The sequence below is a fragment of the Pempheris klunzingeri genome, chromosome 21, assembly GCF_042242105.1.
Source record: "Pempheris klunzingeri isolate RE-2024b chromosome 21, fPemKlu1.hap1, whole genome shotgun sequence".
In the NCBI taxonomy this organism is placed as follows: domain Eukaryota; kingdom Metazoa; phylum Chordata; class Actinopteri; order Acropomatiformes; family Pempheridae; genus Pempheris; species Pempheris klunzingeri.
In genome coordinates, this window is record NC_092032.1 from 22,028,345 (window position 1) to 22,048,920 (window position 20,576).

At 54.1% G+C, this 20,576-nt stretch overlaps 1 protein-coding gene across 1 annotated transcript in view; it reads left to right on the plus strand.

Annotated features, from left to right (window-relative positions):
• Window positions 1-20,576, plus strand: part of kmt2ca (lysine (K)-specific methyltransferase 2Ca) — a 52,053-nt gene that overhangs the window by 10,790 nt on the left and 20,687 nt on the right. Inside the window, exons 18-36 of the mRNA XM_070852790.1 lie at window positions 2,599-2,730; window positions 3,466-3,498; window positions 3,932-4,057; window positions 4,560-4,886; window positions 5,271-5,344; window positions 5,707-5,904; window positions 6,435-6,569; window positions 9,279-9,882; window positions 14,253-15,148; window positions 15,235-15,519; window positions 15,710-16,071; window positions 16,221-16,396; window positions 16,631-17,026; window positions 17,109-17,491; window positions 17,584-17,695; window positions 17,868-18,221; window positions 18,715-18,829; window positions 19,348-19,531; window positions 19,619-19,682. Coding sequence (XP_070708891.1) covers window positions 2,599-2,730; window positions 3,466-3,498; window positions 3,932-4,057; window positions 4,560-4,886; window positions 5,271-5,344; window positions 5,707-5,904; window positions 6,435-6,569; window positions 9,279-9,882; window positions 14,253-15,148; window positions 15,235-15,519; window positions 15,710-16,071; window positions 16,221-16,396; window positions 16,631-17,026; window positions 17,109-17,491; window positions 17,584-17,695; window positions 17,868-18,221; window positions 18,715-18,829; window positions 19,348-19,531; window positions 19,619-19,682 — 4,956 coding nt within the window. The remainder of the gene's footprint in view (window positions 1-2,598; window positions 2,731-3,465; window positions 3,499-3,931; window positions 4,058-4,559; window positions 4,887-5,270; window positions 5,345-5,706; window positions 5,905-6,434; window positions 6,570-9,278; window positions 9,883-14,252; window positions 15,149-15,234; window positions 15,520-15,709; window positions 16,072-16,220; window positions 16,397-16,630; window positions 17,027-17,108; window positions 17,492-17,583; window positions 17,696-17,867; window positions 18,222-18,714; window positions 18,830-19,347; window positions 19,532-19,618; window positions 19,683-20,576) is intronic.

The following is a 20,576-nucleotide window of genomic DNA, read 5'->3' on the forward strand; positions in this document are numbered from 1 at the left end:
TTCTTCTTCTTCTTCTCCAGATAACACCCACTGGTTCTTCTTCTCCTCCTCCTCCTCCAGATAACACCCACTGGTTCTTCTTCTCCTCCTCCAGATAACACCCACTGGTTCTTCTTCTCCTCCTCCAGATAACACCCACTGGTTCTTCTTCTCCTCCTCCAGATAACACCCACTGGTTCTTCTTCTCCTCCTCCAGATAACACCCACTGGTTCTTCTTCTTCTTCTTCTCCAGATAACACCCACTGGTTCTTCTTCTCCTCCTCCTTCTCCAGATAACACCCACTGGTTCTTCTTCTTCTTCTTCTTCTCCAGATAACACCCACTGGTTCTTCTTCTCCTTCTCCTCCAGATAACACCCACTGGTTCTTCTTCTTCTCCTTCTTCTCCAGATAACACCCACTGGTTCTTCTTCTTCTCCTCCTCCTCCAGATAACACCCACTGGTTCTTCTTCTTCTCCAGATAACACCCACTGGTTCTTCTTCTCCTCCTCCTCCAGATAACACCCACTGGTTCTTCTTCTTCTCCTCCTCCTCCAGATAACACCCACTGGTTCTTCTTCTCCTCCTCCAGATAACACCCACTGGTTCTTCTTCTTCTTCTTCTCCAGATAACACCCACTGGTTCTTCTTCTCCTCCTCCTCCAGATAACACCCACTGGTTCTTCTTCTTCTCCTCCTCCTCCAGATAACACCCACTGGTTCTTCTTCTTCTTCTTCTCCAGATAACACCCACTGGTTCTTCTTCTTCTCCTCCTCCAGATAACACCCACTGGTTCTTCTTCTTCTCCTCCTCCAGATAACACCCACTGGTTCTTCTTCTCCTCCTCCAGATAACACCCACTGGTGGTTCTTCTTCTTCTTCTCCAGATAAAACCCACTGGTGGTTCTTCTTCTCCTCCTCCAGATAACACCCACTGGTTCTTCTTCTTCTCCTCCTCCAGATAACACCCACTGGTTCTTCTTCTCCTCCTCCAGATAACACCCACTGGTTCTTCTTCTTCTCCTCCTCCAGATAACACCCACTGGTTCTTCTTCTTCTCCTTCTTCTCCAGATAACACTGACTGGTTCTTCTTCTTCTCCTCCTCCTCCAGATAACACCCACTGGTTCTTCTTCTTCTCCTCCTCCAGATAACACCCACTGGTTCTTCTTCTTCTTCTTCTCCAGATAACACCCACTGGTTCTTCTTCTCCTCCTCCTCCAGATAACACCCACTGGTTCTTCTTCTCCTCCTCCTCCAGATAACACTGACTGGTTCTTCTTCTTCTCCTTCTTCTTCTCCTCCAGATAACACCCACTGGTTCTTCTTCTTCTTCTTCTTCTCCAGATAACACCCACTGGTTCTTCTTCTTCTCCTCCTCCAGATAACACCCACTGGTTCTTCTTCTTCTTCTTCTCCAGATAACACCCACTGGTTCTTCTTCTCCTCCTCCTCCAGATAACACCCACTGGTTCTTCTTCTTCTCCTCCTCCAGATAACACCCACTGGTTCTTCTTCTTCTCCAGATAACACCCACTGGTTCTTCTTCTCCTCCTCCTCCAGATAACACCCACTGGTTCTTCTTCTTCTCCTCCTCCTCCAGATAACACCCACTGGTTCTTCTTCTCCTCCTCCAGATAACACCCACTGGTTCTTCTTCTTCTTCTTCTCCAGATAACACCCACTGGTTCTTCTTCTCCTCCTCCTCCAGATAACACCCACTGGTTCTTCTTCTTCTCCTCCTCCTCCAGATAACACCCACTGGTTCTTCTTCTTCTTCTTCTCCAGATAACACCCACTGGTTCTTCTTCTTCTCCTCCTCCAGATAACACCCACTGGTTCTTCTTCTTCTCCTCCTCCAGATAACACCCACTGGTTCTTCTTCTCCTCCTCCAGATAACACCCACTGGTGGTTCTTCTTCTTCTTCTCCAGATAAAACCCACTGGTGGTTCTTCTTCTCCTCCTCCAGATAACACCCACTGGTTCTTCTTCTTCTCCTCCTCCAGATAACACCCACTGGTTCTTCTTCTCCTCCTCCAGATAACACCCACTGGTTCTTCTTCTTCTCCTCCTCCAGATAACACCCACTGGTTCTTCTTCTTCTCCTTCTTCTCCAGATAACACTGACTGGTTCTTCTTCTTCTTCTCCTCCTCCAGATAACACCCACTGGTTCTTCTTCTTCTCCTCCTCCAGATAACACCCACTGGTTCTTCTTCTTCTTCTTCTCCAGATAACACCCACTGGTTCTTCTTCTCCTCCTCCTCCAGATAACACCCACTGGTTCTTCTTCTCCTCCTCCTCCAGATAACACTGACTGGTTCTTCTTCTTCTCCTTCTTCTTCTCCTCCAGATAACACCCACTGGTTCTTCTTCTTCTTCTTCTTCTCCAGATAACACCCACTGGTTCTTCTTCTTCTCCTCCTCCAGATAACACCCACTGGTTCTTCTTCTTCTTCTTCTCCAGATAACACCCACTGGTTCTTCTTCTCCTCCTCCTCCAGATAACACTGACTGGTTCTTCTTCTCCTGCAGCTTCCTGTTCACCTCCTGTCTTTATTATATATTATATCATGTCATTCTTTAATCTGTCTTTCTCTCCGTCTCTCTCTCTCTCAGCTGGTCTGGATATCAGCTCCATGGCTGACGACACCTCTCTGACAGGAAGTGGCGGCCGTGGCCAGAGGACGGTACAGGAGGAGCCTCTGGATGCCATCTTAAGTCCTGAGCTGGACAAGATGGTCTCAGACGGTGCGTTTAAAGAGCAGCGCTGAGTTTTATCGTCGTGTCAGAATTTCATTTCTCTTCTTCTGTTTGACGAGACAAAACAGAGAAATCTAGTGTTTCTGAGCTAAAGTCAGAATATTTTGTTATCGCTAGATACGATTACGAAGTGTTCAACAGTCTCTGATTTCAAAGATTATTCCAATTTCCCACCAGATGCAGCCAGGGGAACTCCTTCTGGCTTCGTCATTGTTCTTATTGGCCATTTCTTCATCTTTACTGCTAAAACACGTGCTGCTTATGGCAGAATTACATTTTTCCACATCAGTGTACTGCTCTGTACAGCGTACTGCCAGGGGACGGTAGGAACAAGAATATCATCATGGAAACTATTCAAATTCTGATCTTTTTTCTAATTTATTTTAGAACTATGTTTGAAAATCACGGCCCATCCCTGGTGTGACGAGGTCGATCCAGTGTGGATCACTGACAAAAACATTTTTCAGACTTTTTTCCTGCTAATGTGACGTTAGAATCTCAGAATATTCTAGTTTTGTTCTCATAAATCAGTTTTGTTTCTCGTAAATTTAACCCGTTTTTTGTCTCAGAATATCCCAGAAAGAATCCATGATGCTGATTACTGTGTGTTTCATTGATTATTTGGTTTCTTTCCTTCTCCATCAGCTCAGGCGGTGAGAGATAAGGATATATATATGTAATGGAATGAAGTCTGACGGTGTGTGTTGTATTGTTGCTCTTCAGGTGCCATCCTCAGCAAACTCTACAAGATCCCAGGTAAGACTGAACACGCTCGTCTCACCTGCTGAAATCACAACATCTGAACCCGACCAGTCAGGGGAGGGTCCTGTCTGAACCTGACCAGTCAGAGGCATAGCATTTTTTTCAGATTAAAAGCCTTCCTGACTGTCTTTTACTGGTAAGCTTTTAATGTGAAAAATCCACAGGAAGTGATGTCTTTCCAGCAGAATCATGCTGCGATTAGAGACTCTGACGGTGTTTGAGCAGCAGTTCTCGTGGTTTATAAACTAGCAGATTGTTAAAGATCTGGTGCGTTTGGGGCGTCTTACAGTGTCGACTTCGACCTGTCGGGTCTGTGGAGGAGCCACAGGACTGTTAGTGATCGTTTCTCTGACAAACAGCAGTACTGAGAGGGCTCAGGGGCTCAGCTCATGTTCATGTGTGTGTTTCTGTCTTGGTGTGTGTGCAGAGCTGGAGGGGAAGGACGTGGAGGAGGTGTTCACTGCTGTTTGCAGTCCAAACGGCAGCAACCAACCAGAGCAGTGCCAACACACACACACTGCTGCTGGGAGCAAGGCCAACACACACCACGCAGGTATACTCACTCTCTCACACACACACACACACACACACTTCTGTCTTCGTGAGGACACTCGTTGACATAATGCGCTCTCCAGTCCTTTACCCCAACATTAACCTTTAAACCAAGTCTCCTCCCTCAAACGGCCTTTTGAAGTTGCGAGGACCAGCCAAGATGTCCTCACTCTGCTGGTAAAATCTGTTCCAGTCCTCACTGTGTAGCAAATACAAGAACACACACAGCTGTACCTGGCAGACACTTCACAGGGTCAAGCGCAGCCCTTTTTCATGCTAATTATTGCTTCAGCAGAGCCTCGTTCTGGTCGCTGCAGACTCATTATTTTATACATGATGTTATAGTTTCCTGCTGCTGCTACATTAAAGCCACAGCTCCGCAGTGAGCTAGCTTATTTTAGCTGTCTGTGTCTGAGGTCCAAACCCAAAGAGTTTACAGAGACAGGAACTGTAGATTTTCTGACTGCAGAGATGAGATGGTGTTTAAATTCGTTCTCTCACAGCTGCTGCTGCATTTGTTCGTCTTCCTCTGATGAACGGCCTGATGGGAGCTGCTCCTCACTTCACAAACTCTCCCATGATGCCCAGCGGCATTCAGGGTCCGGCGGGATTCAGGCCGCCCCCTCCCGAGGGCCCGGCCCCCGGTCCCCTCACGGGCCCCGCCCCGGCCTCGGCCAATCAGGCGGGAGAGGGCGAGCAGGATGTGATGTCGACGGCTCAGAGGAGCATGTTGAAGTGGGAGAAGGAAGAAACTCTGGGGGAGATGGCGACCGTTGCCCCCGTCCTCTACTGCAACACCAACTACCCCCAGCTGAGGGAGCAGTACCCCGGTACACACACACACACACACACACACACACACACACACACACACACAATGTGACAGAAGACTCAAAGCTTCATTTGAATCTAAAGAAATGACATCTAGTGCAGCTTTAAAACTAAATATATAAATTGACAGTAGTCTGTCTACTAAACACAGTAATGTGGTGTGTCTGTGTGTCTGTGTGTCTGTGTGTCTGTGTGTGTGTGTCTGTGTGTGTCTGTGTGTCTGTGTGTGTGTGTGTGTGTGTCTGTGTGTCTGTGTGTGTGTGTCTGTGTGTGTCTGTGTGTCTGTGTGTGTGTCTGTGTGTCTGTCTGTGTGTGTGTGTGTGTGTGTGTGTGTGTGTGTGTGTGTGTGTGTGTGTGTGTGTGTGTGTGTGTGTGTGTCTCAGACTGGTCCACCAGGGTGAAGCAGATCGCCAAGCTGTGGAGGAAAGCCAGCTCTCAGGACAGAGCGCCGTTTGTGGTGAGCTTTGTGTTTTGATGTGTCCGGAGCTGCAGCTGATTATTATCGTCCCACCAGAAGGTATCTGGTATGAGAGTGTGTTAGTGGTTCGGGGTCGTGGCCCGTTTCTCTCTCTGGACCTCAGTTCCAGTTCTATCCTGATAGAGAACCAGGTGTTAATAACATAAAATCCACAGAGAAAGAGCCTCAGTTCGTCAGGAGACATGAAACTGTGTGTCATCGGCATAGAAAGATATGCTGTCACGCTGCCACTTGTATGGATTAAAGAGTCAGATTGGCCTACAACTTGTGGGGTTCCCCAGGGATCGTTTTTAGGGCCACTTGTCTGTGTGAACCAGGTGTTGTTTTTTTCTCTCCGGCAGCAAAAAGCTCGAGACAACCGGGCAGCTCAGCGCATCAACAAGGTGCAGCTCTCCAACGACCCGCTCAAACGTCACCAGCCCTTGCAGCCGCCAACGCAGCCGGTGGGACCATACGATGCTGTTTCCATGGAGGTAGAGTTCAAGGACCCACTGAGGCCCAAAGAGTCTGAACAGGAGCAGGAGTGGAAGTTCAGACAGGTGAGCAAAGTTTCATTGTGTTTGTCATCTAACACATCATCCCCCCTCCATTCATGAAATAGAACCAGAGAGAGAAACCAAGACCAGACCACCCCCAGACCTGACCATCGTTGTCTGAAATGCTGGTGATTCCATTCAGAAATAAGACGTTGGGAAGTCTTCAGGCCAGACTGGTGAACGGCAGCAGAAAGAGGCTGGGATGTCCTCTTTTTATGTGTCTTCATAATATGTTTTACAAACCAACATTACTGATGATAAAGAGTCAGTTTTTACATTTGAAATGAAACTACCATCCAACAGGAAGTGATAGCTGATGGCTGTCATCCAATCACAGCAGCCGGATGGTTTTGGTTTCCCACTCTGAGTAGTAACCATGGTAACTACTTGGCTTGCACGGGGGGCATGAAAGTATATACAAAGCATAGTGCTGTTGTCATTGTGTCGTGTTGATGAAGATAAGTGATGAAGTGCATGCCTGCTGAGCCTCACCCACTCCGACTAATATCTCTGATGTAATTGTCATTGAAAAGGGAGAGGTAAATGACAGATGGGGAGCCGGTAAGAAGAGGCAGGAAAATCTCCCCCAAAGCAAAGCCCTAAAATCACCAACAGATAAAGATTGTCCCTACCAGGCATCTGTAGCAGGAGGTGGCAAAGAGGCTCTGGTAAGATCTCAAGGTGAACCTGTTCAAGGCAGACTTCCTGGATTCATGACCCTCTGAAATCCTCTTCCAGTCCCGGGTCGCTCCAGCGCCGGTCCACATGCTTCAGTTCAACACCAAAAAAACATCAACACCAGACTCCAGTCAGAAACTGTAGGATTTAACCAAAACATCAACACCAGACTCCAGTCAGAAACTGTAGGATTTAACCAAAACATCAACACCAGACTCCAGTCAGAAACTGTAGGATTTAACCAAAACATCAACACCAGACTCCAGTCAGAAACTGTAGGATTTAACCAAAACATCAACACCAGACTCCAGTCAGAAACTGTAGGATTTAACCAAATTTGAAGTGTGCAGAGAGCAATATAACGGCTGTTTGTTAAACCAAAAGGATCTTCCAGGTCTCTCTCTGTAGGGATCCTTTCCATGATGCTGTCACACACTTAGAATAACACTCTGAGCCTGTCAGTGGATCAAACAAGCTCTTTTAGTGGACCTACTGTGATCAGGTGCAGTTGTCCCAAAGGATCACGTTGCAGCCATTGCAGCCCGTTTGGTGTCTGCTGGCTGAGGTGATCTACTGGACCAGTTCCAACACTTTTACTACCTACCAGTCACTCACACACCAGGATGAGGACAGATAAGAGCCAGGGCTAGAGACAGTGGAGTGAGCCTTTACCTGTAGCCTTTAGCTTGTCGTTAGCAGAACACAGCAGCACACTGTAGAACGTAGACGTATAGCTGAGATCAGAGGGAAATCATCCCTGAGCTGCAGCGCTGCGACCGAGCCCACTCTCCCGGGCCGAAGAGGATTTCAGACACATGGACCCAGGATCGGTCGCGGACATCCTCTTTGGGCCAAAGCACAGTTCACATTTGAAAAAGCAGAGGAGGATTCTGGGAATGCCGGAGGGGAGTTTGATCCGACCGCCTCACGTCACCTCATCAGCTGCTTCAGTCTGAGAGCAGCTGAAGTGGCGCTGACCCAGAGTCGGTGTCCGCGGCCTCCGTCTGCCTCAGAACTGACTGATTTTACTCTGAAGGGATGCCGCCTCGCTCTGAATGCTGCTCCGCTGCCGTCCGTCAACATCCACCTCACACTGATCAGCTTATCCTGGACTCTACGTCAGCTGGTTTATTTTATTGTCACTGACGGTTCAGAGAAAAGGACGATGGTGTCAAACCAGCGGGGGAGCTACACATGTAGAGAGCAGGGGGGGGGTAATATTCAGAGAAACATTTACCAAGACTGAAGTCACGAGTTTACAAGAAAAAACTCTGAGATATTCCCTCATATTTGGATGGTAATTCTTTCGATAACAATACTGAGATTTTCTCAGATTTAAGTGGTAAATTTATGAGAAAAATACAGATTTGCCATAAAAAACTTGAATATTCTGAGTATGAAGTGACAAGTTTAGAAAGAAAAACTCTGAAAACAAGTGTCTTTGTTTTCTTGTGAACAGGCCAAATTTACACAAATATGTCTTTGTCGTCTCCGAGCTGAAACCAGAGTGTTTCCGTCCTGATGAATCTGATTACGGGTTCAATCTGATGAGGCCCCCTCCCCGCCTCCTTAATTTAGTTTTTTAACCTATAACGAGACGATGGAGTCATTGAAATCTGAAGGGTTCATCCTGTGGAGATCAGGACATTTCAGTCGTTCAGATATTGTTCCCCCCCCCACAGTGTGTGGACTCTGTTTTAGGACGGCAGCAGCTTCACATTCACTGTGAGCAGGTATCACTGCAGGTGTGATTTAACCAGGTGAGAGACAGACAGGAGAGGGCAGACAGACAGGAGAACAACTGATCGGCTGAGTCAGGATGTGACTGTAAAGCCCCCGCAGACCCCCCCCCCCCATATCATCCCAACAGAACCAGAACCACAGCAGGACTGAAACCTTTCTGTCTGATTATTAACCAGCATCAGTCTGACCACAAGCACACGGTTAAAGGAACACTCCACTGTTTCCAACCCTGCTGTCTGAGTGACTGGTAGGTACTAAAAGTATTGGAACTGGTCCAGTAGACCAGAAACAGCTGTAGAAACACAGGAGCTGCTGCCTCCATCTGGTTTGTTTGTGTTTTTGTGCTACACAATTTAAACTAACTGTTAAAACAGAGTCAGAGTCACACAAACAAACCGACTGATGGAGGCAGCAGCTCTAAAATCCCTGTTTTAGTGAATGTAGTCTGGTGTGTGTGCTGTTTGTGGTTAAACCAAAAGGATCTTCCAGGTCTCTCTCTGTAGGGATCCTTTCCATGATGCTGTCACACACTTAGAATAACACTCTGAGCCTGTCAGTGGATCAAACAAGCTCTTTTAGTGGACCTACTGTGATCAGGTGCAGTTGTCCCAAAGGATCACGTTGCAGCCATTGCAGCCCGTTTGGTGGCTGCTGGCTGAGGTGATCTACTGGACCAGTTCCAACACTTTTACTACCTACCAGTCACTCACACACCAGGATGAGGACAGAGAGGATCATGGGTAAACTTCTCCTTTAATGAGTCTAATGATGGAGGTGTTTCAGTCGTGGTCTCTGCTGCCCCTGTAAACTCATTCAGCACAGATTCTCCCACATTTAGAGAGAGAGAGGGAAAGCGAGCATCACCATGTCACCGTGTTTTGACTCCACGTGTAGAGACTAATGTGACACGTCGCTGTGTGTCCTCGTCCTCGTCCTCGTGTTTCTGTGTGTCTCAGCAAATGCGTCAGAAGAGTAAACAGCAGGCGAAGATCGAGGCCACTCAGAAGCTGGAGCAGGTGAAGAACGAGCAGAGGCAGCAGCAGCTGCTGGCCGGCCAGCGGCTCTCCGGGCAGCTGTCCCCCGACGCCGGCAGCCGGAGCCCCATGACGCCCGCCCAGCAGCCTGTCGCCGGGGGCAACGCCTCCCCCCTCCACCCAACGGCGTCCAGGGAGGGTCAGTCCAGACAGCAGCACCTCCCGCAGGGGGGCCTGAGTTCCGGACTGGCCGACGACGTCTTCCTCCGACCGCAAGCCCCTCCCCCCTCTGGCTTCTCCTCCCTCCCTCACTCCCCCCACCCCTCCTCGCCTCTTCACCAGCCCCCATCCTCCCCCCAGATGTTCTCCCCCCCATCATCCCGCCCCTCCTCGCCTTGGGACCCCTACACTAAAGTAGCGGGAACTCCTCGTCCCACCTCCTCCCAGGCCGCCGTCCCCCAGGCCCCCCAGCAGCAGCGACGCAACTCCCTCAGCGCCTCCCCGGCCCACGATGCCTTTGGCTCCCCCACGCCATCTCCAGACTCCAAAACCTCTGACGTCTCCAGGGTCCTTGTGCCCCAGCCAGGTAACTCCCACTGAAGGCTCCTCCCGCTGACGTCTCCCCCCTGTTTTCTCCTCCCGCTGACGTCTCCCCCTTCTTTTCTCCTCCCGCTGACGTCTCTCTCCTTGTTTTCTCCTCCTGCTGACGTCTCCCCCTTCTTTTCTCCTCCCGCTGACGTCTCCCCCCTGTTTTCTCCTCCCGCTGACGTCTCCCCCTTCTTTTCTCCTCCTGCTGACGTCTCCCCCTTCTTTTCTCCTCCCGCTGACGTCTCCCCCTTGTTTTCTCCTCCCGCTGACGTCTCCCCCTTCTTTTCTCCTCCTGCTGACGTCTCCCCCTTCTTTTCTCCTCCTGCTGACGTCTCCCCCCTGTTTTCTCCTCCCGCTGACGTCTCCCCCTTCTTTTCTCCTCCTGCTGACGTCTCCCCCTTCTTTTCTCCTCCCGCTGACGTCTCTCTCCTTGTTTTCTCCTCCTGCTGACGTCTCCCCCTTCTTTTCTCCTCCTGCTGACGTCTCCCCCTTCTTTTCTCCTCCTGCTGACGTCTCCCCCTTCTTTTCTCCTCCCGCTGACGTCTCCCCCTTGTTTTCTCCTCCCGCTGACGTCTCCCCCTTCTTTTCTCCTCCCGCTGACATCTCCCCCCTGTTTTCTCCTCCCGCTGACGTCTCTCCCTTGTTTTCTCCTCCCGCTGACGTCTCTCCCTTGTTTTCTCCTCCCGCTGACGTCTCCCCCGTTTTCTCCTCCCGCTGACGTCTCTCCCTTGTTTTCTCCTCCCGCTGACGTCTCTCCCTTGTTTTCTCCTCCCGCTGACGTCTCCCCCTTCTTTTCTCCTCCCGCTGACGTCTCCCCCTTCTTTTCTCCTCCCGCTGACGTCTCCTCCCGCTGACGTCTCCCCCCTGTTTTCTCCTCCCGCTGACGTCTCTCTCCTTGTTTTCTCCTCCCGCTGACGTCTCCCCCCTGTTTTCTCCTCCCGCTGACGTCTCTCTCCTTGTTTTCTCCTCCCGCTGACGTCTCTCCCTTCTTTTCTCCTCCTGCTGACGTCTCCCCCTTCTTTTCTCCTCCCGCTGACGTCTCCCCCCTGTTTTCTCCTCCCGCTGACGTCTCCCCCCTGTTTTCTCCTCCCGCTGACGTCTCCCCCTTCTTTTCTCCTCCCGCTGACGTCTCCCCCCTGTTTTCTCCTCCCGCTGACGTCTCTCTCCTTGTTTTCTCCTCCCGCTGACGTCTCCCCCTTCTTTTCTCCTCCCGCTGACGTCTCCCCCGTGTTCTCCTCCCCTTGACGTCTCCCCCTTGTTTTCTCCTCCCGCTGACGTCTCCCCCTTGTTTTCTCCTCCCGCTGACGTCTCTCCCTTGTTTTCTCCTCCCGCTGACGTCTCTCCCTTGTTTTCTCCTCCCGCTGACGTCTCTCCCTTGTTTTCTCCTCCCGCTGACGTCTCCCCCCTGTTTTCTCCTCCCGCTGACGTCTCTCCCTTGTTTTCTCCTCCCGCTGACGTCTCCCCCTTCTTTTCTCCTCCCGCTGACGTCTCCCCCCTGTTTTCTCCTCCCGCTGACGTCTCCCCCTTCTTTTCTCCTCCCGCTGACATCTCCCCCTTGTTTTCTCCTCCCGCTGACGTCTCCCCCTTGTTTTCTCCTCCCGCTGACGTCTCCCCCTTCTTTTCTCCTCCCGCTGACGTCTCCCCCTTCTTTTCTCCTCCCGCTGACGTCTCCCCCCTGTTTTCTCCTCCCGCTGACGTCTCCCCCCTGTTTTCTCCTCCCGCTGACGTCTCCCCCTTCTTTTCTCCTCCCGCTGACGTCTCCCCCGTGTTCTCCTCCCCTTGACGTCTCCCCCTTCTTTTCTCCTCCCGCTGACGTCTCCCCCGTGTTCTCCTCCCCTTGACGTCTCCCCCTTCTTTTCTCCTCCCGCTGACGTCTCCCCCCTGTTTTCTCCTCCCGCTCACGTCTCTCCCTTGTTTTCTCCTCCCGCTGACGTTTCCCCCTTCTTTTCTCCTCCCGCTGACGTCTCCCCCTTCTTTTCTCCTCCCGCTGACGTCTCCCCCCTGTTTTCTCCTCCCGCTGACGTCTCCCCCTTCTTTTCTCCTCCCGCTGACGTCTCCCCCTTGTTTTCTCCTCCCGCTGACGTCTCCCCCTTGTTTTCTCCTCCCGCTGACGTCTCCCCCTTCTTTTCTCCTCCCGCTGACGTCTCCCCCCTGTTTTCTCCTCCCGCTGACGTCTCCCCCCTGTTTTCTCCTCCCGCTGACGTCTCCCCCTTCTTTTCTCCTCCCGCTGACGTCTCCCCCGTGTTCTCCTCCCCTTGACGTCTCCCCCTTCTTTTCTCCTCCCGCTGACGTCTCTCCCTTGTTTTCTCCTCCCGCTGACGTCTCCCCCTTGTTTTCTCCTCCCGCTGACGTCTCCCCCTTGTTTTCTCCTCCCGCTGACGTCTCCCCCGTGTTCTCCTCCCCTTGACGTCTCCCCCTTCTTTTCTCCTCCCGCTGACGTCTCCTCCCACTGACGTCTCCCCCTTCTTTTCTCCTCCCGCTGACGTCTCCCCCTTGTTTTCTCCTCCCGCTGACGTCTCCCCCTTCTTTTCTCCTCCCGCTGACGTCTCCCCCTTGTTTTCTCCTCCCGCTGACGTCTCTCCCTTCTTTTCTCCTCCCGCTGACGTCTCCCCCTTCTTTTCTCCTCCCGCTGACGTCTCCCCCTTGTTTTCTCCTCCCGCTGACGTCTCCCCCTTGTTTTCTCCTCCCGCTGACGTCTCCCCCTTCTTTTCTCCTCCCGCTGACGTCTCCCCCTTCTTTTCTCCTCCCGCTGACGTCTCCCCCTTGTTTTCTCCTCCCGCTGACGTCTCCCCCTTGTTTTCTCCTCCCGCTGACGTCTCCCCCTTGTTTTCTCCTCCCGCTGACGTCTCCCCCTTCTTTTCTCCTCCCGCTGACGTCTCCCCCTTGTTTTCTCCTCCCGCTGACGTCTCCCCCCTGTTTTCTCCTCCCGCTGACGTCTCCCCCTTCTTTTCTCCTCCCGCTGACGTCTCCCCCTTCTTTTCTCCTCCCGCTGACGTCTCCCCCCTGTTTTCTCCTCCCGCTGACGTCTCCCCCTTGTTTTCTCCTCCCGCTGACGTCTCCCCCTTTGTTTTCTCCTCCCGCTGACGTCTCCCCCTTCTTTTCTCCTCCCGCTGACGTCTCCTCCCGCTGACGTCTCCCCCTTCTTTTCTCCTCCCGCTGACGTCTCCTCCCGCTGACGTCTCCCCCTTCTTTTCTCCTCCCGCTGACGTCTCCCCCCTGTTTTCTCCTCCCGCTGACGTCTCCCCCTTCTTTTCTCCTCCCGCTGACGTCTCCCCCTTCTTTTCTCCTCCCGCTGACGTCTCCCCCTTCTTTTCTCCTCCCGCTGACGTCTCCCCCTTCTTTTCTCCTCCCGCTGACGTCTCCCCCCTGTTTTCTCCTCCCACTGACGTCTCCCCCTTCTTTTCTCCTCCCGCTGACGTCTCCCCCTTCTTTTCTCCTCCCGCTGACGTCTCTCCCTTGTTTTCTCCTCCCGCTGACGTCTCCCCCTTCTTTTCTCCTCCCGCTGACGTCTCCTCCCGCTGACGTCTCCCCCCTGTTTTCTCCTCCCGCTGACGTCTCCCCCTTCTTTTCTCCTCCCGCTGACGTCTCCTCCCGCTGACATCTCCCCCCTGTTTTCTCCTCCCGCTGACGTCTCCCCCTTCTTTTCTCCTCCCGCTGACGTCTCCTCCCGCTGACGTCTCCCCCTTCTTTTCTCCTCCCGCTGACGTCTCCTCCCGCTGACGTCTCCCCCTTCTTTTCTCCTCCCGCTGACGTCTCCTCCCGCTGACGTCTCCCCCTTCTTTTCTCCTCCCGCTGACGTCTCCTCCCGCTGACGTCTCCCCCTTCTTTTCTCCTCCCGCTGACGTCTCCTCCCGCTGACGTCTCCCCCTTCTTTTCTCCTCCCGCTGACGTCTCCCCCCTGTTTTCTCCTCCCGCTGACGTCTCTCTCCTTGTTTTCTCCTCCCGCTGACGTCTCCCCCCTGTTTTCTCCTCCCGCTGACGTCTCCCCCCTGTTTTCTCCTCCCGCTGACGTCTCCCCCTTCTTTTCTCCTCCCGCTGACGTCTCCTCCCGCTGACGTCTCCCCCTTCTTTTCTCCTCCCGCTGACGTCTCCCCCTTCTTTTCTCCTCCCGCTGACGTCTCCTCCCGCTGACGTCTCCCCCCTGTTTTCTCCTCCTGCTGACGTCTCTCCCTTCTTTTCTCCTCCTGCTGACGTCTCCCCCTTTTTTTCTTCTCCCGCTGACATCTCCCCCCTGTTTTCTCCTCCCGCTGACGTCTCTCCCTTCTTTTCTCCTCCTGCTGACGTCTCCCCCTTTTTTTCTCCTCCCGCTGACGTCTCCCCCCTGTTTTCTCCTCCCGCTGACGTCTCCCCCCTGTTTTCTCCTCCCAGGGCTGCAGCAGGGCAGATCAGGTATGATGACTCCCCCCTCTGGTTCGGCCCCTGACCATCTATCCAGACACACTGGGATCCGCGGGGCTGAGACCTACCAGAGGACTCCTCATAGCGCTGCGGTTCGTGCAGCAGCGTCTGAATTGTACGGTCGTCCTGGCGACCCCGTCCAGGGCGGGTTGTTTAAAGCCCCGATGCCCCCCCAGCACCAGCTTCAGCTGGAGGTGTTTGGCAACGTCGGAGGAGCGGGAAGGAGGGACGCGTCCAGACCCACAGACCTGGGCTTTGCTCTTCCTCAGTCGCAGGACCCCACCTTCCCCTCCAGCCCGCTGTCGGGGCTGGGCTCCCCCCACCGCAGCCCCTATGCCCAGACGCCCGGCACCCCCAGACCTGACTACAGCCAGCAGATCGCTGACCCCCTAACCCAGCCGTCGCCTTTGGCCACCCGACCTTCGCCTGACCCCTACACTAACCCTCAGACCCCCGGTACACCACGGCCACACTCTGACCCCGCATACCTCACCACGCTGCCGCCGCAGAGACTGGACCAGTATAACCAGCAGTCCACCAACCGTCGGCCGTCCCCCTCCCACCCAACCCTGGATCCCTACGCCTCCAACCCAGGGACGCCACGCCCCTCTGTTGCAGAGCGCTTCCCTCGATCACCAGGCAGTCAGCGGAGCGCTGACCCCTACGCCCAGCCGGCTGGTACACCGCGACCCTCGCCGGACCCCTACGCCCAGCAGCCCTCCACGCCGCGGCCCCAGAAGGCCCCCGAGCCCTTTAGCCAGGCCCCAGTGGAGAGCTTCACATCCCAGCCTGCAGGCTCCACTTCATCCCCGCTGGCTCTAGGACTGTCTGCAGAGCTGATGACCTTCACCCAGACACATCACCAGGTACCGACAACACGTCCGTGCTGCGGTGTGAATGTATTTGGGGTCGTGTTGATTTGCTGTCCTCAGTTTATTTTTCCTCTCTTCAGTTACAGCAGTCTCCAGGAAGACAACAACAGCAGCAGGACTCATTTCCCAGAATCCCCAGCAGCCAGACTCCAAAGCACCCCGGGATGTTGGAGGAAAGCGGCTTCTCTGGCTTGACTGGACAGACTCCCGTTCACATCCCCTTCGAGCAGGGCCACATGACATTGGGCCCCTCGCAGACGGACAAGACCACGACCAATGAAATGGCGGCGCTGGCCGCGGCTGCTCTGGACGGACCAATGAGCATGCTGCCTCAGCTGGGGGACTCAGAGGAGAAGCTCCGACAGGTAGGACGCAACTAAGTTCAGCTTTAATCTGAATCAGAGCTGAATGTCTGGATATCTCACCTCTCAGCGTCTGATGTCAGTTTGAGCTGCAGTTTGCTCTATCTACTGGGTTCTGAGTTCTACTGAGTTCTACTGAGTTCTACTGGGTTCTACTGGGTTCTACTGGGGTCTCTGTCTCTGTTCTGTTCAGCGTCAGCGGCTCCGGCAGCTCATCCTCAGGCAGCAGCAGCAGAAGAGTGCGTTGCGTCAGGAGAAAGGTCTGCAGGAAGCAGCTTCTGGACCCACCGCACCTCCTGCTGCTCCCCCCGGCTCCACCCCCGGTTCTGTCACGCGCTCCTGGTCCCAGGACGACTCCCCCACCGCTCCGCCGACAGACCCGTTTGGACGCCCCCCTCCACCGTACCCCGGCACAGCGAGGCCCAGTGGGGCTCCGGCCCCGAGGTTCCCTGGAGGTTTTCCAGGGGAGCAGCAGAGGGGCTTCACCCCTGGTGAGGCTCCCTTCCCCAGGCAGAACCTCCCCAGGGAGCTGGGGGTCCGAGGACCAGTGCTGAGGTGAGGAGCAACAAAGCCTGGTCCTGATCTGATGGCATGTTCTGTTTACTCATCGCTCTCCTCATCATCCTCCTCTCCTCCTCTCCTCTCCTCTCCTCTCTCCTCCTCTCCTCTCCTCTCCCCTCTCCTCCCTCTCTCCTCCTCTCCAGGTTCAGTGCTCCTCCAGGGGCGCTCCAGGACTCCTTCTTGCGTCCTCCCCAGGGTTTGGTGCCTGGCTCTGGGCTCGGTGTGGCTGAGGGAGTCCAGATGAGGAGGCCGATTCCTGGGGAGTTTACCGGTGTGCGACCCCTCCCTGCTCCCAGCGCTCACCCACAGCTGATGCCAGGTTGGACCCCCCCAGTACACAGAGTCCTTTAACCACTTAGCAGGTCGTTTCTGCTTCAGACCATGGAAACCATGGAAACCATGGAAACGTCGGCCATTTAGTTTAGTTTTTCACCACTTTTGATCCATTAAGTTGATTTATCTGATCACATTCGTCTTGTCCCTGTTTTTCCCCTGATTAGAAGTCAATTTTATTTATTATATCAAAGTCAGTGACACCCCCCTTCCTCTCCAGGCGTCCCCCAGACCTTCCTCCCGCGTTCCCTCCCCCTCCAGCAGCACAGCATCATGGGACAGCACTACATTGAGCTTCGACACCGTGCCCCCGAAAACCGCCTCAGGCTGCCCTTTCCTCCGCCCGCCGCCCTCGAGGCCGAGGCCCCGCCGCTGCAGCCGCCCGCGGCCCGGCCCGGCCAGGTGGCCAGGATGGGTGAGATAGTGATGGAGCAGCTGAACCAGCAGCAGCACCTCGGCCACACGGCGGCGCTGACGCAGAGCGGCGAGCCGGCGCTCTCGGGGGCCGATGGGATTGAGGAGCACCTGGAGGGGGAGGACTCGGCCGTGAAGGACCTGGAGGATGTGGAGGTGAAAGATCTGGTCGACCTCAACCTGAACCTGGACCCTGAAGACGGTACGTCTGTTATTCCTCCAAGCGGAAAGATTTGGCCTGTTTTCTTGTTGCTTTAATAACTCGGAGCGTTCTGCTGTTTCAGGTAAAGAGGACCTGGATCTGGGTCCCAATGACCTCCACCTCGACGATTTCCTGCTGTCGGGGAAGTTCGACCTCATCGCCTACGCCGATCCCGAGCTCAATCTGGAGGACAAGAAGGACATGTTCAACGAGGAGCTGGACCTGGGGGAGCCGGTGGAGGAGAAGGAGGGGGGAGAGAGGAGGGACGGAGCCGGTGGGAGCAGATTGACCGACGGTAACGCCTACGTGACGGGTCAGATCAAACAGGAGCTGCAGGACGGCGTCAAGACGGAGGCCAGGGACGGCCCCCCGGCACCGCAGCACGGGGTGGGCAGACCCCCCGGACCTCCAGGGGCTGAGGCAGCAGGATCCGGCCAGCCCAGGTCCTCGGCTCTCCTCGGCAAGGTGGGCTCATCTCTTAGTCATTCTAATTTAAGCCTCACTAATCAATGACAGCAGGTCATCAATAACTCTCTCTCTCTCTCTCTCCCCTCCAGGAGAAGGTGGAGGACTCTGGTTCTGGTTTTGGGGCCCTTCCAGCTCTCCAGGCCCAGGAACAGGCTCCGTTGTCGGGCACGTCCTCCCGGGTTCACCCCCCCATGGCTGGAGGTAAAGCTCACATGTGTGGAGTCTGTTTGGCTCCACTGATCAGGTTATTGACACGTTATTGATCAGGAATCACTGAGCTGATGAGCAGCTGAAGCCTCACAAAATCTCTCCACCCCCCCCACCCCCCTCCTCTCCTGACTTGTCTGTCTCTCCCTCTGCCCCCCGTCTCCAGGTCCACAGTCCGTCTTCCAGCAGAGACAGTTTGGACCCTCCCCCTCGGCCCTCTTCCCCCCCCATCCCGGTCTAACTCCCCCTCACCCAGTGGCCCTCCAGCCCTCCCAGGCTCACCTCCTCCTCAACCCCCAGGCCCCCCCCACCCAGACGCAGAGCCAGACCGCCTTCCATCAGAAGCAGAACCAGGACCAGGAGCAGGACCAGAACAAGCACAGGCCTCTGCTCCTGGAGGAGCAGCCGCTCCTCCTGCAGGACCTCCTGGACCAGGAGCGCCAGGAGCAGCAGCAGCAGAAACAGATGCAGGCCCTGATCAGACACAGGGCCACCCCCGAGACTGTGCTGCCAGGCATGGGTACGGCCCTCAGGGCCCTTTAGTGGTGCTCCACTTCACCTTTCTGTTGGTTTCATGGTCTTCTACTTTGTGCTTCAACTATTGTGTGTGTGTGTGTCTCTGTGTGTGTGTGTCTGTGTCTCTGTGTGTGTGTGTCTGTGTGTCTGTGTGTGTGTGTGTGTGTGTGTCTGTCTGTGTGTGTGTGTGTGTCTCTGTGTGTCTGTGTGTGTCTGTGTGTGTGTGTCTGTGTCTCTGTGTGTGTGTGTGTGTCTGTGTGTGTCTCTGTGTGTCTGTGTGTGTCTCTGTGTGTGTGTGTGTGTGTGTCTGTCTGTGTGTGTGTGTCTCTGTGTGTGTGTGTCTGTGTCTCTGTGTGTGTGTGTGTGTGTCTGTGTCTCTGTGTGTGTGTGTCTGTGTGTCTGTGTGTGTGTGTGTGTGTGTGTCTGTGTGTGTGTGTGTGTGTGTGTGTGTGTGTCTCTGTGTGTGTGTGTGTGTGTGTGTGTGTGTGTGTGCTCAGCAGACTTTGACTCCATCTCGGACCCCATCATGAAGGCTAAGATGGTGGCTCTGAAGGGCATCAACAAGGTCATGACCCAGGGCAGCCTGGGACTCAACCCCATGGTCATCAACAGGTAGGCCGCCCTCTGACCTCCTTCTGACCGCTGACTGAAGACTGATGTGTGGTTGTGAACGCCGGTCTGTCCAGAGCACAGAGCCGGACAGGTCTACGCGGTTGAGTGGTCATAAAGCAGAGACCAGAGAGGACGGGGAGGTGGATTCGGCCCTACTGAAGGGCTGGAGGTCGCATGATCAACAAGTTCCCCTTATGACATCAGAAAGGGAGTCTAAAGCGTTTTCACACATTTTCTGGAGGATGGAACAGGAGAGATGGAGGTCTGGCAGTCTGTAGGCACACTGATGTTGAAAAGACATTTGTATAATATGAGACTTTCCCAGGTTACATAAACACTGACTTTGTCATGTTATTAATCACTTTAATAATAATCAGGTGTCCATGAACGTCACTACTGTTGATAAAGTTATCACAATACCTGGAAGATACCACAGAGTCAAGTATTATTTTATGTCAAATCTTTAAATAAATCCCCCCCACACAGGTCCCTGAACTCTCTGTGTGTCTGTGTGTCAGGTTCCAGCAGGCTCCAGGAGGTCCGGGGGCTCCAGGAGGTCCGGGGGCTCCAGGAGGTCCGGTAGCTCCGGGGGCTCTGGTAGCTCCGGTAGCTCCGGTAGCTCCGGTAGCTCCGGTAGCTCCGGGGGCTGTGGTGTCCGCGGGTCCAGAGGTGACTCCTCAGCCTCCACACCTGGTGGGACAGGTACAGTGTAGAACCACAGGAACATGTGTCATAATAACAAGAATCAGCTTGTTTCAAACGCAGCGCTTCATCTCCTCTCCCTGTCAGGACGGGAAGCTGAACCCCCAGTTGGTGCGGCCCACCCCTCCCAGTTTCGGCCCAGGCTTCGTCAGTGAGTATCTCCTCTGATTGGATGGAAGTCAATGATTACTACCTCCGTAAACACTAACAATTAAAAAGTCTTAACTTGTGTGATGAAATATTTAATTACTGAGTGCTGTAAGTTACTGACCTGGTGAGATCACCTGCAGACGCTCCTGGAAGGTCTCCAGGCTGCGACGCCACAGTGACCGAGGGGCCAAACTGTGTGCTGACAGGAAGCCAGAGGGCTGACAGGAAGCCGGAGGGCTGACAGGAAGCCGGAGGGCTGACAGGAAGTTAGAGGGCTGACAGGAAGTTAGAGGGCTGACAGGAAGTTAGAGGGCTGACAGGAAGTTAGAGGGCTGACAGGAAGTTAGAGGGCTGACAGGAAGCCGGAGGGCTGACAGGAAGTTAGAGGGCTGACAGGAAGTTAGAGGGCTGACAGGAAGTTGGAGGGCTGACAGGAAGTTGGAGGGCTGACAGGAAGTTAGAGGGCTGACAGGAAGTTAGAGGGCTGACAGGAGGCCGGAGGGCTGACAGGAAGTTAGAGGGCTGACAGGAAGTTAGAGGGCTGACAGGAAGTTAGAGGGCTGACAGGAAGTTAGAGGGCTGACAGGAAGTTGGAGGGCTGACAGGAAGTTAGAGGGCTGACAGGAAGCCGGAGGGCTGACAGGAAGTTAGAGGGCTGACAGGAAGTTAGAGGGCTGACAGGAAGTTGGAGGGCTGACAGGAAGTTAGAGGGCTGACAGGAGGCCGGAGGGCTGACAGGAAGTTGGAGGGCTGACAGGAAGTTGGAGGGCTGACAGGAAGTTAGAGGGCTGACAGGAAGCCGGAGGGCTGACAGGAAGTTAGAGGGCTGACAGGAGGCCGGAGGGCTGACAGGAAGTTAGAGGGCTGACAGGAAGTCAGTGTGATAACAGACAAC